General features: G+C 36.0%; 1 protein-coding gene across 1 annotated transcript in view; it reads right to left on the bottom strand.

The window, feature by feature from the left end:
- CDH9 (cadherin 9, type 2 (T1-cadherin)) overlaps positions 1-17,427 on the bottom strand; it is a 73,271-nt gene that overhangs the window by 3,582 nt on the left and 52,262 nt on the right. Inside the window, exons 5-10 of the mRNA XM_009326679.1 lie at positions 13,888-14,075; positions 12,390-12,643; positions 10,926-11,062; positions 9,415-9,536; positions 81-204; positions 1-28 (exon numbers count right to left, since the gene is read on the bottom strand). The exon at positions 1-28 is cut by the window's left edge and continues 245 nt beyond it. Of these exons, the coding sequence (XP_009324954.1) occupies positions 1-28; positions 81-204; positions 9,415-9,536; positions 10,926-11,062; positions 12,390-12,643; positions 13,888-14,075 (853 nt within the window). The remainder of the gene's footprint in view (positions 29-80; positions 205-9,414; positions 9,537-10,925; positions 11,063-12,389; positions 12,644-13,887; positions 14,076-17,427) is intronic.

Genomic DNA, 17,427 nt, shown 5'->3' on the forward strand with positions numbered 1-17,427 from the left:
AATGGAAAAGCAGAATAAATAAAAGTTGCTGGATGAAGTTTTATGTGGTATGGGGGCAGGGGGGCATGGTACTGGTCAGCAGTTACCTTTGTTGTCTACAATGGAGAAGTTTGGATGAACAGCAAATTCTGGCACCAACTCAAAGAAAAATTTGTGTCCTTGAGGAGGGTCATCTTTGTCAACTGCACTCACAGTCTGTATCAGCTATAAAGAAAACAGTATTTCATACTATTTTAGAAATCTTGTGTTTGAAATAAGGTCTCTGCTTTTCATGTCCAGTAAAAATCCAGTGAATCTCTATCTGTAGACACAAACTGATGGCCTAAGCCAAATGTTCCCCTCATAAACACAGTAGAGGTTACAGTAAGCAAATTGTTGGTTTATTGTTTAAACACATAACGGAAAATGAAAAAGGGACCAGTCCTCACTGCAAGACAGCCGTGTGCTTTGATTTGTACTCTATATCTTGCAGTGATACAGAAACAATTGCCCTTCTGAATAAGCCATAAACCTCCTGTGGCCTCATGTAGCAATGACACAAAGTAGTGTGTAAACCAGTTGTTAAGTGCTTCTAATTCCCAGTACACCTCATCTGCTCCTGGCGATAAATTGGAGTACTGCACTGGCAGAATGCTCGGTTCTCCTGAGGTAATAAAAAGAGAAGCTTTACTCCCTCCTAAATTGAAACCTCTGGCTGTGGAGCTTTATAGCTGCCCTAACAAGGCCACTCAAGCCCAGCTGGGAAGGAATGATAATAGTGCCAGCATAGGGTCAGAGTAGAGTGGACTAAAAAATGAGAGGCTTCAGCAGTACCTCTGGATTGCACAGGCTTTCCTGTTGCATCAAAACATGTGTAAATATGTGTACTCATGTATATATAGACACATATACGCTAGCAATTTGACTCTTTTTCTATCTATGTGCTGCTAGATAGATAGAGGCTGAGGAAAACAGCAGCAAAACTGAGGAAGGAAAAGCTACCTGGGAACAGCTGTGGTTTGTGAAATGACTTGCAATAGTTAACACCATGCCGGGTTGCATGAGTCGTAGAAACACCAGTGAGTCGTATGAATGACTGCTATGTCCTTTGCACTCCCTAGTGTGTATTGCACTGGAGAGTGACCCATACTCCACCTTGGCTTGCAATGGTGTGTTTGACTTCAATCATAAAATGACAAAGCTTGGTGGTATGAGAATGGGAGTAATCTTCAACTGAGAATGCTGCAACTCAGTACAGGCAAGTTCCTACGGCACCTAATCTTAAAGGCAGAAAGAGCTCAGCAGTCACACTTGTTTCTTTCAAAGCCATGAGGGAGCCAATGCCTGTCTTGAGGTTTTCAAGTGTCTCCAGTGTGTAGGGTGTCCTGAAATCCCACAGATATCAAAGCCACTTGCTATCAAAGACTTACTTCGCGGCTTGTTTTTCTGAAATATCCAGGGAAAGTACAGCATGTCTTCTTCAAGAAATACAGTAATTGACAAGTAACACTGATACAATTTTTAAGCTTTGCAGCAATCAAGTAAGGAATGGCTTTTCTTGTGTACTTTCTCTGAACATCAGCTTGAGTGGGACTCAAGGATACAGTTAAATTTTGGAGGGTATTTAGCATCTCTCAGGATGGAACACTCTATTAGACAAGTATAATTATAGGGCTACCAAAAGTACTAAATGTTTTTCTTACTGTATCATTCAAAAACCTGCTGCTGCTAGTGCTGTACTGCACATTGAGTATTTGGCCCATTTTTTCTAGTTAATTTTGAGATACTTTTACTACAGCTTGTTAAGTTGTTATTAAAAAAAAACAGTAGAGAAAGTCTAAGTTTGGCTCATTCACTTCCAAGCAGCTTCTTCTAAAACCTTTTTTTTTTTATATAATTTTCTTTTTATTTTTGAGACATATTGAGGAACTTGAAAGGTAATTTGTGAACATCAGCCTTGTACAAGAGGACATGACTATGCTGAAGGCAAGATTATGCAGTTTTTCTAAGTGTGATTAGAATAATAACTACATATTAAGGTCTCTTCACTTTTAAAGCATTTGATGATCATTGATCTTTAGATTTTTTTTTTTTTTTAAGTTTTAGCTGTTTCCCAAGGTTAACCAAATCACTGTTTATGGCAAAGTAGCCTGTTCAGTATGTTGCTGAGTCTTTGATTGTGCCAACATTTTCTAATGTCCCACCACTTTTCTCTTTGCATAATCTGCCTCTGAGAGTGGCAATACAGAGAGCAAGACCAGGATGGTGCTTAATTTTAGTTTTGCATTGTTTAATGCAAAAATGTAATATTGCTACAATTAAAAAAAAAAATCATTCTGATAGGACTGAAATACCAGACTGAAATGAGAAAATTTTCCTCTAACATTTTTACAAGTTTGAAAAGACAGAAAAAGTGTAAAAGTACCAGAGAGAAGAGAAAGAATTAGAATAAGTGATAATATTTGTGCAATTACTTGCTGAAAAACTCAAGGAGAAAATATCCTGATATAATATCTACCAGAAATTGCAGCTGAGTATCTTGGGGCTTTTTGAGATATAATCAGTGGGATGTTTGTAGGATCTGGATTTGATTCCCTTTATGTGCAAATCACATGGAGGAGGACAATTGTGCCAGGCATAGAGGAACCTAAGTACATTGAAAACCTATTGTTGAGGGTAAGGCTGAAGGAAAAAAAAAAACAAAAACCTTATTCCCTGCTCTAACTATTGGCTGCATAAATTAAGAACTATCTGTTCTTCCGCCAGGAAAGATCAGAGAATAAAAGAACAATGAGAAAGGATGATTGCTGGTGAATTTTTCCAAATGATGAACAGGTGAAAAGAAATTAGAAATGTTATCTAATTAAGGGGTTTTTTTTCAGTTATACAGCTGTAAATAAAAGAGAATGATGTTCATGATAATTCCGGCAGAAATGAAAGAGATGTGGTTATTTTTATGTTAAGTATCACAGTTATATGAAAAAAATTAGTACTGTTTCATGTACATTTTGTAATTTCATGTTGGAAATATATTCTTCCATTTTGAAGCAGTTATGGACATTGAGTTATGATCACTCTTCACCAGCAGTTCAGAGAAAGATCTCTGACACTGTAAGATTTATGAGGGAAGAGTTATTTCAAGAAAATGACTTTTACTCAAATATGTTTCAAGCATATCAGGCTTAGAGAAGAATAAAATTCATTCCCCCTTTTTTTTTTTTTCTTCCATAGTTTCTCATGCAAATTAGCACAATTTGGAAAATACAACATTATTGTCATTATTTTGAGGGTTGTGTGTGTATATGCATGTGCATGTGCACTTCTGTGTGTTTAAGGAAAGAGTCTCATATTCTTAAGTGGATCTTACTGGGTAAATTCACATTTTTAGGGGTCACTTGTCTTTGAGGGTACTGAAAATTTAAAATTAGGCATTGACATAAGGTTTTCTCTTTTACACTCAGGACAAAGTGCTAGTAGCAGCTTGACAATGTAAGATGAGTTGTGAATGAGGAATTATTCCCACTGGAAAAATTTCTTGAAGAATTTCTTTCATGATGAAGCCAGAGAGTCTGTTAAAAGTTTTGGACCTATTTCCCATTGGCATCATTTTTTCAAATGTGGAAATGGTTTGATTATAATACTGGTTTGTGGTTTTTTTTTTTCCTCATGGATACTGGGTTTTTAAGGCCCTGACTTACACCACAGTCAAAATTGTGATTGTAGTTTATGTTCGGGCTATTTTATAGCTATTCATAGTCATCTCTGAAAAAAGTGATTGGGGATGAATAGACTGCCTAGTAACAGATTCCTTACGTATATGTGGTACATCCCTAGACATAGCCTGCTCACCAGTTTTCTTCAAGCTGTTTTAAAGACAGACAGTGAGTAAAAGCTAGGTGGAGGCATTCTGCAATAACAAGGGTCCCTGTGCATTTCAGAGCATGCCCTTACTGCTCCTGAGGCTCCATTTTTGGACACAGAGAGCTGTATAAGTAGGAGACTTGGGTCGTGGGCTCAGCCTTGGGACTGCCTCTAAAAGGAATATAGGAACCATTAAAGTAAATGTTAAGTTAGTAGTGCATCTTTAACAGTATAGAGGTCAGCACCAGCTAGCCACTTTTTAGATGGGCTTTTCAGCTGCGCTGGCTTGGCATGTCATGCGAACGATCCACAGCTCCACATTAGCTCCAGGGTACACACTTTAAAAATGCAGCAACATGCTTCAGACAGATTCTTGAAAGGTTCATTGAAGAAAGCTGAACAAGATGAGGTCTATGGGTGGAGAGATGCAATATATTTTCAGGTTAAAAATTTCTACAAATAAAATAAAATTTGAGACAAATAGAATGTCTGCTTTCTTTCAAAACAGCATCATATTGGTGGTTGCTACCATATTTTTAAATCTTTTTTCAAAATTCCTTCTTTTAAAATTCACTATAAAGAAGACAGTGAAAAATAATGTCACTTTCACAGGAATTTAAAGATGGTCTGCTGTTGCAGACAGTGCCTTTCTGAAGTTTTAAAACAATGTAATTGTCATATAGCATGAAAACTGTACTTCCAGTCTCAGAGAAGTAAGACCACTAGAAACAGATATTGTTGAGCTAGAGATACAGTAACAGCTGCTGAATTTTGTTGTTTCTTGTATGGGATTATAGATATGCACAGGAGAAGGCCTTCAATTCACTTGGATCATTTGGGCTTTTGTTCTTGCTATATTATGTTCTTAGTTAAACCTGGATATTATACAACAGAAATTTCTCAAATGTCATTTATCTACTTTCAGCTGCTTCTGAGATAAGACTTAAACAATATCACTAGAAAATTGCAAAAGGAATGTTTGGGACATTTTGCTCTTTGTTTTTGTCTGAAACTTTTTTTAGAAGTGATATAGGAGAGAACAGAACAAATCCTGGATTTTGGAGCACTGGCTTTCTCATTCTTGAAATTTATTAAATTTGTTTTGTGCTGCAAATATTTCTCAAGGAATCTGGAAAGATCTTACCACTTTGTCTGCAATAAACTACGAAAAAACAGATAGTGAGAGAGACTGTGCTTTTGACAATCATCAGAACATAGTAGTGTGCAGATGTTATGGGGGAATGGTGGAAGACCAACTTTTTGTTTCTCCTGTCCTTTCTTTCTTTTGCCTCTTTTCCTGCCTGTACAATCTGGTAAGGCCAATCACTAACTAATCTTGAACGTATTAATAACATAGCACAGTGTAAGTGGGTGGGATGAAGATTTTGTAGAAGATTTCAAAGTGGCTACATTTATCTAGGACTGAAGTAATAGTAATTTCCCACTTGAGTTTCAAAATCAATCCAGCTGTCAGTGGATGCCCATCTTACCATTTTGCAGCTTGAGTGATCACACATGTTCAGGCACAATTTTAGCCTATACACCTGTATGTTGCTAGCTGCAGAAAGCAACTTCGATCACATGTGTGTAAGCTTGAATAGACCTTTGATCTTGATGCTTTATGTCTTAAGAAATATTCTAAAATGCCTGCCACTTAACAAAGCTGCGTTTGGTAATGCAAAGCAGTTTGGTTTTCAAGTCTTGGCTCTGTTCCACAAATGTGTTGGCAGTTTTAAAGCAGGACTGAATGCTTATCAGAAGTTGGAAAATTCTCCCTTGAACTCCAATTCTTACTTCAAGAGGTAGACAGACTGTTAGCATGGGTCTCTCACTAAATCAAGCCAAGAGGTGTCTACCTAGAGAAGGCAGCTACAATGTATAAACAACTCGTGACTGATAATTAGCAATGGCCCCATGAAAGACGTGATCTTTGTCTGTTCCATCTAAAAAAGGCGGGGGGTGGGGGGGTGGTGGGGTGGGGACTAATGAAGAGAAAAATATGTCAGCTTTCTGAAGAGGAAACAAACTCTTTCTCTGTTCTGATGTCTGGGAGCCCCTGAATGGCAGGAAAGAACATAGCATCAGTGCAAAAAAAGTGACCCAGGTTATTTTCTTAAATATTATTATTGATGGGTGTTGAAATTAGCTAAATTGTTACTAACAAATTGTTCAGTTAAATCACTCTCCTTTTCAAGTAAATCTTCCTGGTTTCCATGGAGAGGACTCATCCTCTAATCCAGCTAAAAAGACCCAATTAATTCCTGTGACAAGGGCATGAGAGATCTTGTACCAGAGCCTTCCACACAACAGTCCCTGGGGCTCTAACGCACCATCAAAGGATTAGGGATTTCTAAACTGTGGGAGAGGAAGGCTGCGTCATACTTTACTTTAGCCTGTGTATTAGCCAGTGGAATGGGACTTGCATGGTGACAAATCTGTTCCAGCCTAATGAACGTAGTTGTTTATGGACCTCTAGTGATAATGTTTCTCCCCGGTCATATAATTGTTGTTTTGAGACAAAAGAGTGGCTGGGGAAGAGGAGAGACTGTAGGATTTTTTTTCCTCTGACCCTCCTAAGGCTATCTGAAAAACACAATGAATGCAGCCTCTAATATCTGCTGATGTTGAGAATGAGTAATGTCACTTGGCAGCAGAGAGCAATATTTGATCATTCTGACTGCTTCCTGATGCAACTGAGATTTAGAGAGCAGTGTGATTAATAGCTGGGCCTGATTAAAAAAAATAAATTTAAAAATTAACTGAATATATTTATCTTCTCAGTCTGGCTCTCCTGCTATGGGCACCAGATATAGAAGCACTGCTGTGATGTGTCAAGAAGCAATAATGGTTCTAGTAAGACAGCTGCTTTAGGTGATCTCTAAAATAAGGTGGTAGTACTAAATGAACACAACATGATTCTGTATCTTTATTGTATTATAGGGGGACTACTAAACCTGAGCAATACAGGCTATCTGTATTGCTATTAGCATCCTTGGCCAAAATATTCAAGTGTGTATCTCTATATTCATTGTTATTTTTAGGAAGCAAAATAAAAGTAGTCTCATGTACTAATTTTTTTTTTCTGGAAAACTAAGTCAACTATATGTAAATGTCCACATACGAACTCAGATGCCTGTCTTGGGGAACCCAATTATTAATTAATAGAAGAATGGTCTGGATCTCTCATTCTTCTGCAGCTACACTTGATGCACACTGTCTTTCTAGTATTTTTGTGGATTTTTCCAATTAGGGAAAATAATTCCTGGAATTACATTGGTACGCTATATGGAAGGGAGGTCTGAATAACAGTATGTCTATCTAATGGGCCTCTGTCATCTCTGTTGTTAGAAAATCACACAATTTGCCAGAAAGGTAAATGAAATTTTATACATTAATGGATATTTCATCAAGTATGCTAGACTAGATGGAAATTGGGTTAAGGAAACTGAGAAGCAGTATGCCTGGATTGAACTTGGTTCAAATATATGACAAAACCTGTGTTTGTTGGTTGATAAAATTGCATGATTGCATGATTAATTTCAATGAAATCTTCATGTGTAAGCTTTGGAACCTTTCTTTGTGTTATGCAAGTAAAGTACATGACTCACTTTGCTATCAGTCATTATACTGAGGTTTTAAGATTTATTTGTCTCAATTTCATCTTGTGCAAAGAGACTTTGTTGCAGAATTTAGGTCATATGCTAGCTGTTTGAAATTAATGGCTAGGATTATTTGAATGTATACCACCTGTAAAAACATCTTATAAATCATAAAACAAAACTATGAGGGTACAATAAGCAGAAGTTTAGGGAATTTTTGCTCATTCTATAAGGCTTGAACTGTATCCTTATGTGACAATTTATGTCACTGGTTAAGACCCAATATTCTGTTCATAAACCTCAGTTGTTTTGAAAGGTGCTCCTTGTTCACTTTTCTGATATTATAATTCCTTCCACTGTTTTAATTTAATTCATCACTGCCTTTGATATGCATATTCTTCTATTCATGTAATTTCGTGAAAAAGAATTAAAATAATGGTCAAGTACCTAGTCAAAGCCAAGTGATTTCACTCAAAGTATCCTCTGTCTTTCTAACCCACTTACCTACATTCCAGTATTAGGTGCAATGAATGAAAAATAAGTAGAATTGAATGCAAACTCTACCAATCCCTCTATCCTCTTTTTCTCCCTTTTTTGGTATCTTCTTTTTTATTTTTTTCCCATCTGTTAAACCATTCATAAAACATCATTTGAATTGCAACTGGTAAATTGCATGTTCTTGCTCTGTCTAGAGTTCTGCAGGACCTGAAATTCTAGACTCATATCAGGTACCATCTATGCTACTTTCATTGCAGCCCCTGTGACTATGTTAAATACAGCACTGAGCAGCAACTAAGGTAAAACATGAGCATGCTTCCTGATGTGCATCCATATCTGCTAGCCCGGTAAAGCCTTGGAGTATTGTATGGTCACTGTGCTCTAAGGACAAACAAAATTTCCTACATTCTGATCCTTTCCATATACTTTCTGAGAAGTCAGCCAGCTTTGGTTGGATGATGTCAGCATAAAACTAGTGAGACACAGGTTTTGGGCTGAGTTTAGGGCTCCGTCCTGGCCTCTCTCCACTAGAGTGGGGACCTACTCAGGTTTGTGCTAGTGAAAATGATCTCAAGCTTTTTCTTCCACTCAAAAATGCATCAGTCTAGAGAAGAGGCTCATGCACGGACTTAGGCCCATGCCCGAAAGACAATCTCAGGGTACCCAATCTGCTACTAAATCCAGTTCTTTGGTAAATGCTTACAGAATTAAACATCAGCAAAACATATATCTTTCTTCATAGGATTTAAAACTGAAAGGCTGACTGGCATTAGCATAAATAGATGTTGGTTGCGGTGGCAGTAATATCAAAAGATTTCTGTAATATCCTGGCTCTGAGTTCTGTTGGTCTGCCTCTTTTCTCAGTTCCCAGTTATCACTTTATTTTCTCTATAAATCTTATTATTGTCTTTTTAGATTATTACAGAATTGTTGAGATAGTTTAGAAAGGGATATACATGAGCTTTGACCAAATTCAACTCAATTCCAAATTGAAGTTTAATTTACAATGGAAACAGTTGCATTATCTTTTATTTTTTTTAAAGTTTCTTTTTTATGTTTCCTTTACTGAAGCATAATAAAAGATTTTCCTGCTTTGTATACTTGAAGGTGTGGCTATATTAACTAAGGCTTTGAAAAAAATCCAGAAAGAACTGGAATTATCAAACAGTAGAAAGAGTTTTGTAGCACTATGCATAACTAGTTACGAAAAATATTTTCTGATATTAGGAATGAAAAAACACCTTAAAATACAATTTTGTATCATATGCTATGTTACTATACTAGGGTAGAATCCTGCATCTTTTATCTCCTCAAACCTTTTTTGTATCAACTGGTAGTTTCTGTAGAAGGTAGGTGTCCTGGATAAAGAGGCTGGGTTGGTTTGCAGTTGTTCAAATTAAGATACACTGAAGTTTTCTTGATGGCATACCAGGATAGTCTCATTACAAGTTCTTCAGTAATATAAGTATTTGTTTACCTGTCCTGCTTTTGCATTTTCACAAACAAATGTTTCATAGTATTTGGCAAATTCTGGTGCATGATCATTTATGTCTAAAATCCGGATGAAGACAGGTATCTGGCTACTTTGTTTAGGATTATCTGAAACAAGAAAATTATTTATATTACAATGCAAAGATTTACAGTCTATGAAAGGACCTGAAATTATCTAATATATTTTTTCCAACAGGCATTAGAAATGTTCATTTATCTTTATTATATTAAAACAATTTTATTTCATTTTCTACTGACATACATTCCATATGCATAAAAGCCCTATTTATATATGAAACAAATGGTTCTATTATAGTATATGTATTTTGAAATAATACAAAGAATACTTAAATTGATTTGCATTAAAAACAGGCCACTGAGTTATTGTTGACTTGTATTCCATACATCAGTGCAGTAAATGATTCATTGCAAAAGCTGTTTCCTGAGGTCGAGCTGTCAAGAACATTTACTTGTTCAAAGTAAAGCAGTTAAACAGTGTCAGTCAACAACAACACAAAAAAACCCCCCAAACTACCTGAAGTTGTCCTTTCTCCCCAAAATGTAAAAAAAAAAACAAAACAAAAAAAAGGATATGTGCAGATGTTAACATCAATTGGTCTTCACAAACTTGACCTCCTAGGTCAAGTTATCACTGGAGATGAATCTTACAGTACACATATTGAAAATGGAGACCATATTTGACCAAACAATGAAAAATCATTTATGAGGGAAAGGTATCAGTCTTTTTGAAAGTGGGGGCATAATTCATCTCTCCATATTACCTGACTAACAGTCTGTTAAGCATATAGAATCCTGGGGAATCTATAGGGAGAATGAAGGAAGGGAGAAAAGTTGTTCCCTAAAATCAGTGTCTGTTTCCCCTCTGATGACTGTTATCAGTTGGCTGGAAAGAAAAGGCAGACAAGAGACATGCAGATCTAAAAAGGTCCAACAGAATAGCAAAGAATCCTGGTGAAAGACTTAGGGCCAGGGTTTGCTTCAGACATGGAGGGGAAAGAATTTTCTCTAATCTTGGCTTCAAATGAAGCCATTTCCTGAGATAAGTTAAAGCTGTTGAGGTAAAGTATAATTTCTTCCCCTGTTTACAGTGGTCATTCTGACAATATGTTATTTATCCGTCATGGACATCTTTTTTCCCCTAAGATTTTCCCAAAGACTTAGCTTAAGATAAAGCCAGTGAATCACACCTGCACCGGATTATTTGCTGGGAATTCTCAGGGAACCAGTTAACTTGTCTAATATATATCGTGCATGTTTTTTTGTTGAGCCTGAGGATTCCAAATTATCTTTTCACAAATGGGCAAAGATAATCCTAAAGTAGTATATCGAACTTTTAGATGAGCATTTAAAGATACTGTCTATTGATAATATCTGAATAAGGGCAAACTAATGAAACAAGATAAATCATAGACACTGTAGAATTTCAGTCTTTTCTCAGTTCTAATGTTCTTCTGAGATAAATGATCTCCAACTTACTGATTTCAGTTGCTATGACAGTGATGTTGTGCCAGGGAGTTTCTTCCCGGTCAAGTGGCTTTGAGATGAATAAGGATCCATTTCCTGAATAGATGTTGAATATTCTGTCAAGGTCAGTGTGTCGATCCACAGAATATCTGTCAAGATACAGTACAACTGAGCATCACTCTCTCCTATTACAGTCTCTAGTTTAGTGCACAACCACCTCTAAAAGTTTTCTAATTTTAACTGTGGTTAATTGAGATCGTTTTCTTTACAACTAACCTAAGCTTTCCTGTAGCTTCCTGAGGAGTGCAGCATTTTAAAAATACTGAGAAACATTGTTTTAAGACTAGTGAGTGGGATGAAGAGAAAACTATTTATGTGGGCAGTTTGTTGGATTGATATTTGAAATTACATTTTAGCTTATAAAGTAAATGCTGGAATAACAACTAAAAGTGAACATTCTTAGATAACATTTTTGCAAATTAATTGTTTCTTGGAGAACTCGGTCATCAAATGACACACATTGCAGGTATAATTAAGTATCAATTTATAACAAGATATTTTTGAGATGTCACAAGGACCATCAAAATCACCAGAAAAATCTTTGAATTAGTTGTTGTTTAAGATGAAAGTTCTTAAAGTCTTATGTTATTACACTTGCTTTTGCTTTGTTCTTTCCCAGCAAGGAAAAACTTATTTTACAGGTGTTTTTTAATTAGTCTAGTAGTTACCAGTCACTACAAGGTTAAATTGAGATTTTATACAAAGATTACTTAAAACTATTTTATTTTCTTCCTCCTCTCACACTTCCTACCCTAAACTGTACTGCTGCAGGACATAACAAGCTTGTTCAGAAATACAGAAATCAGGTTTTCTAATCAGTTGCACGGTAAATACACAAATTTCAGTGCTGTGTTTGTCACTTCAGATAATAATAGCAGATGGCTAACAATTACAGCAATTTCACAGTGCTGAACTCTGCCCTTTATTTTTTATGACTTTCTTGCAATAATTGCTTATTTAATATAATGTGGTCATTAAATAGTTAAGCTGTGGAACATGGTAGACAGTGTTATATCTAGGGGATTATGAAGGTACAGAAGGCTGACTGCTATCAGTCAGCAGGGAGCATAGAAATACACCATTTTGAGTATTTTACATAAGTTTGCCATTGGAAACATGGTATAAAAGCATAGTCTTATGAACAGTTTGGTGAAAGTACTAGAACATGATGCCAGTTAAATGCTGACCTCTCCTTTCTTTTTACCTGGTGCCTATAGGCTGTCCTTCAACATACCCTGCACTGTTAACTGCGTTTGCCTTCACAAGCTCCCATAGATATTTCTCTGCTTGACACTTTTCAGTAGCCCCTATGGGCTTCATTACTCAGGTGGCCCCCTATTACATTGCACTCTCATCATATTTTGTGCATGAGACTTGACCCACATCTAAAGCATTTTATATTTTGTATTGGCTTACTTTATTGCATTCTTTGTTATATCCGGATCATGGGCTACAACCTGCCCAATAATGCTTCCTTCCTTGGCATCTTCATCTGCCTCTATTAAATACCAGGGTCTGCTGAACACTGGAGGTTCATCTATGTCTTCCACAGAAATTTTGACCAAAGCCGTGTCTTTGAATGGCCCCAGCTGAAGAAAACGAGGATCAGGATGAGTGTTGGTTGCTTCCACTTTTAAGGTGTATAACATCTTGTTTTCAAAATCAAGACGCTGGGGAACAAATAATAATAATAAAGAAAATTGTGTCACTTTACAAGGCTTGTTCTAGGTATAAGAAAAATAAGGAGTATTATAGGGCAACAAGGCAATTATGATCCTTCTGCCTACTACTTGTTCAGATTCCTGGAAAACCAGGAGGGGTCAATCTAAAGAAAAATCAAAAGAGAGAAAGAAACAGGAAAGTTGGACTCAATCCACAAGTAGTAATTGCTAAAAGTCTTATATGTCTCATCTCATTTGTAGGAACAAGAACAATTATCCCAGCTATTAAATGCTCTCTGTCCTATTTCCTTTTTCTCACTCCTCCCCCATTACCATCTACCCTTGCCTATTTTGCATCAGGAGCAACCCAGACCTGTTCCTGGCCTCCACATTCGAGAGTGAAAAGAAAAACTATGAAGTCTGATTTCCAATCTATGTGACATTTATATTATGCATATCCATATATGCAAATGCATATATATGCAAATGCATATATACATTCATATGTGCACACATATACGTGCATGCTCATACATAAATATACGTATGTTTCCAAATATATGTGTATAGATCTATATTTACATATATGTATATATCAATTAATTGTTACTGATATGTTCAGTAAGAATAGAACTGAAAATAGCATTCAAAGTTTAACAGTCTGAACACTAGAAAGGAACCAATAAATCTGTCAGAGATGGTATTTTGAATTAAATTTCTGCCCATGTCTTTGCTCTTTGGACTTCCATTGACATAATATGTAACAACTTAAGTTTCATCAAGGTTGGACTTAAACGAAGAGAGATTTTGGGTACTGAAGTTACCTGACTGTTGGACAGATTAGAGAGGGACAGTTTAGCCTTGGAGGTGTAAGTTCATCAAACTTCAGTTGAGCCTCCAACCCTTGTAAGCCTTACTGCAGCATTCAGCTGACAAGCCTTACTGTGAACTGAACCCCTCCACGTTTTCACAACCCTAATTCAAAAGTACTGTGTGTGAGAGTATATATATTGAACAGACAGCAGCCACTGAAATATTGCTTTATGTGAAGTGACATGCCAGTAAATTTCCCTCGAGACTTGAAAATAACAGATATCTGCTGAAGAAAGAGAAGAACAAAACTAATACAACAACTCCTGGGCAGCCTGACCCCTTGTGAGATCTACCCTCCCTTCCCCTGGAAAAAGAAAAATAACCATAACACACCTGGAGAGTTAAGTACATATAAAAGAGAGGGAGGAAAAAAAATAAACCTTTTTGACAGTTATAATCCCTTCCTGTGTGTCCTTGTCAGTGACGATATCAAACATATCTGATCCATCCCCATTGGAGATGCTATACTCAATCTCTGCATTTTCACCCACATCAGGGTCATTGGCTTTAATTCTGCCAAGAGGAGTCCCAGGTGGTGCAGACTCAGGAGAGCTGAACTGGTAGGTGCCTGGAAGAGCAAAATCAAGCATTTATTATTTTGAGAAGCTTTGTTCTTCTGAATAATAAACAACTTCAATTTCACCTGGATTTTTTAAGTAGCTTGACGTTTGAAACACTTTAAGAAAAGTGCTGTTAGTCATCATACTAAACTAAAACAGGGTTTGGAGTTGATTGACAAACTGTCACAAAAATTTCAAGTGATTCTTCAAAGTCATTTAGTACTGTGCTTTTAATGGTTTTTTTTTCTTTTTTTCTTTTTTTTTTTTTTTTTTTGTTCTTCAGCTATAAGGAACAGAGAAGCTCAACAATAAGGCACCAGTTTTAACCTTGATTATTTAACAGTATATATTTTTTTTTCCTCTCAGTTTTCTAGAAATGTTCCTAGATATATTTAGAAGTAGTAGGGGATTTTGTTTTGTTTTCTCAAGGCACAAGAATTGTGGAAGCCAGTGTGGATTTTGGAAAGAGACTAAAATAGAATAGGTGCTTTTTTTTATTCTTTTGAAAAATATATTCAAGATTTGTAGGTGTTCTGTGTGAAAGTAATTCATTCATCTGTTATTGGTAATACATACTAAAGAGTCATGGTAAAGAGCATTTGGATACGTGTTCATGTTAATTACTATAGTTAATTGAAATGCAGATACATTCAGATTTTCTTTAATTTACCCTGCACATACTTTTTGTGCTCTTTCAATGGTTGGTTTCATTTAATGTTTTTATAATCAGGGTTTGCTAGAAATATTTCTGATTACACAGACATTTTAATCTTGCCTATGTGTATGAAAAGTGAATTTATATGCATTTTCTGACAACATTTGCAATAAAAATCTAATTATAAAGACATGTTGTTGCAGAAAAAGTATTAATCAGATGGTTTTCTTGACCAGTCAGAACTAGACAATGAAGACCTTTCATCACTAGGAAGACACAAATGTATTTAAATCAGTATTTTCAGTTGTTAGTTACCAAGAAAACGTAAAAAAGATCTGATATATTCAGCATTTTACATGTGACATTCCAGAATCTGATGTTTCTTTTGACCTGTTTTCTCATGTAAATTAATATTAATTTACTGAGTGAAGTAGTAGCATTGGAAAAATATTTTAAGAGTCTGGGCCTGACAAAATGAGCACCTGATAAAATCCGCAATCCTTATTTGAAGGGTCCAGTAAGAACCTGTATAAATTGTATTGACTTGTAGTACAGTACAGTCAAGTATCTTTCTTTTAGCTAGCCTATTTCCTATATTTACATGTCCTTTGCTTTCTTTTAAGACACTTAAAGGGTCCTGAAGGTTCCTTTTAAGTACAAGGACTATACCAAATGTCTGAGTGCTGAATGAGTTTCTATCCCCAAATGTACAAAGCACAAAAGAGTGTCACTGCAAAAACCTTATATTTATATGGATATGTAACAAAATGGAAGCTAATGTTCGATGCTAAATTGTATTTGATGTTACAAATTCAAGGTTGTAAGTGAAAACTCAGCAGTAGACTGGCTGCAATCCACGCAGACTAAAATGCACGTTATTCCCTTAAACCAGGCTGAAAATGTGGTGAAAGTTAGGATTCCTGGCAGCTAACCATAAGTTTGAAGGCTTGCTCAAGGGTTTGGCAGGTGAGCCAGAAATACTGTAAGAACAGATTTAATCATGCTACTTATGACTTCTTCCAGAATAAATAGCTCTCTTGAGTGCTTTTGCATCTGAAAACATTCCTTATTTTTATGGTGCTCTGTGAGTGCTACACATTTTTAGCATGCAAGATGGCTAATTTTGTTTAGAATACAATTGAATTCAAAATGTGTAAGATTTTCATTATGGTGCCATTTAAATTCAGTTTTGGCCTATGTCTTTTAACTGTCCAGGATTCCTTTCAGGAAACAAAACAAAACAGAAAATCTGTTCCTTCTTAATGCAGTTTGAACAACCAGTACTTCACAGTGCACTCTGCCATTTTCCTTTCTTCTGTCCTTCTAAGAAATCAATATTTAGTTCTTCAGTACCTTGACATTAACTCCTGTTGCTTCCATTTGTAATACACCCTCTGCTTCAGGTCACATTTTCACTTATTCTTGACTCACATAAGAGAAAATAGAATATAATTGTTTTTTCGAAGGAGCAGACTTCCAGAACTGGATAGTTCTCTGAAGGTATGCTCCTCTTCATAACTAGCTAAGAAATAAAAACCTCCAGATGTTTCTCTATGTTTGATTTCCTAGGAAGTGTTGAAAACCACCCTGCTGAGGAGAAAGAAAATGAGAGGGAAGGGTCATCAGCAAAACGAAAATTGCACCATTAAATAGATTCCACAGCAGGTCTTCTATAGCCCATTCAATGTGTTTCAGTGATGTTCAAAGTAGAAAGCTACAAAGAATATTGTATGAGGCATCAAATTGTGTAAATTTCCCTATAATTAACAACTAAACCCAGAGCTTATTGAAATAATCAGAACTTCCATAGACTTCAGGCTTCAGCTAATCTTGAAAGAAGAGCATCATAAGAAAAAAAGGCTAAAAGGAGACTGAAAACCCTAAGTTATTTTGCAGTTCTATGCGTTCTTCATTCTTTATTTTTTAAATTTAATTTCATTTCATTCAGCCACAAAGCTTATAATACATTGTGCTACATCGCATTCTAATTTAGGTTCAGAAATTCCTATTTACCAAAATATTATGGGCTATATCATGTCATACAAGTTTAAGCAATATCCCCTCCTGAAGTCAAACAGGAATGTTGGTTGAAAATTGGTGTTTGAGTTTGCCATGTGAAGATGATTCTCAGCAACTAAACTCTGAGTGTGAATTCAAATTATATTTTCTTTATGAGGACTGCAGTACTTCCCCTCCCCTCTCTTTTTAAAAAGCAATCTGTTATCATGAATAGAGATTAAAAAAGTTATATGCAATTTCAAGATTTTTTTCTCCCACACTGTCAGAGTTTTCTAGTATTTTTAAAAATCTGTTCTAGGTTGACCTGTTTATACTATTCTGAGTGTACTTATTGCCATGGTACTGAAGTGCTTTTCAAGTTTCTTCAAGTCCAGGAGAACATTTTCTAAATCAGCTCTGTTTGTTCAGTCCTTGGTGAATCTGTAAAGAGAGCCAGTCAGGTCCCTAATCAGTGCCAACAAGCAATTCAAATTTTATAATGTGGACATTTTTCCAGCAGGCTCTGAACCAAGGCTGTAAATTTCTTCTATCTGCAGCCTATCAAACAGTTATCAGACCCTGATTATAACAACTTGGGATTGGATTTAAACCAGTGGCCTAGGATGAGAGGATCTGTAGTATGCTGTGAAGCTTTCATTATCGTACAGCTTTCTGTTGTTTGCCATTTTTTATTCTACAGAGTTATT

This window comes from Pygoscelis adeliae, unplaced genomic scaffold (assembly GCF_000699105.1).
Source record: "Pygoscelis adeliae isolate BGI_AS28 unplaced genomic scaffold, ASM69910v1 Scaffold6, whole genome shotgun sequence".
Lineage (NCBI taxonomy): Eukaryota > Metazoa > Chordata > Aves > Sphenisciformes > Spheniscidae > Pygoscelis > Pygoscelis adeliae.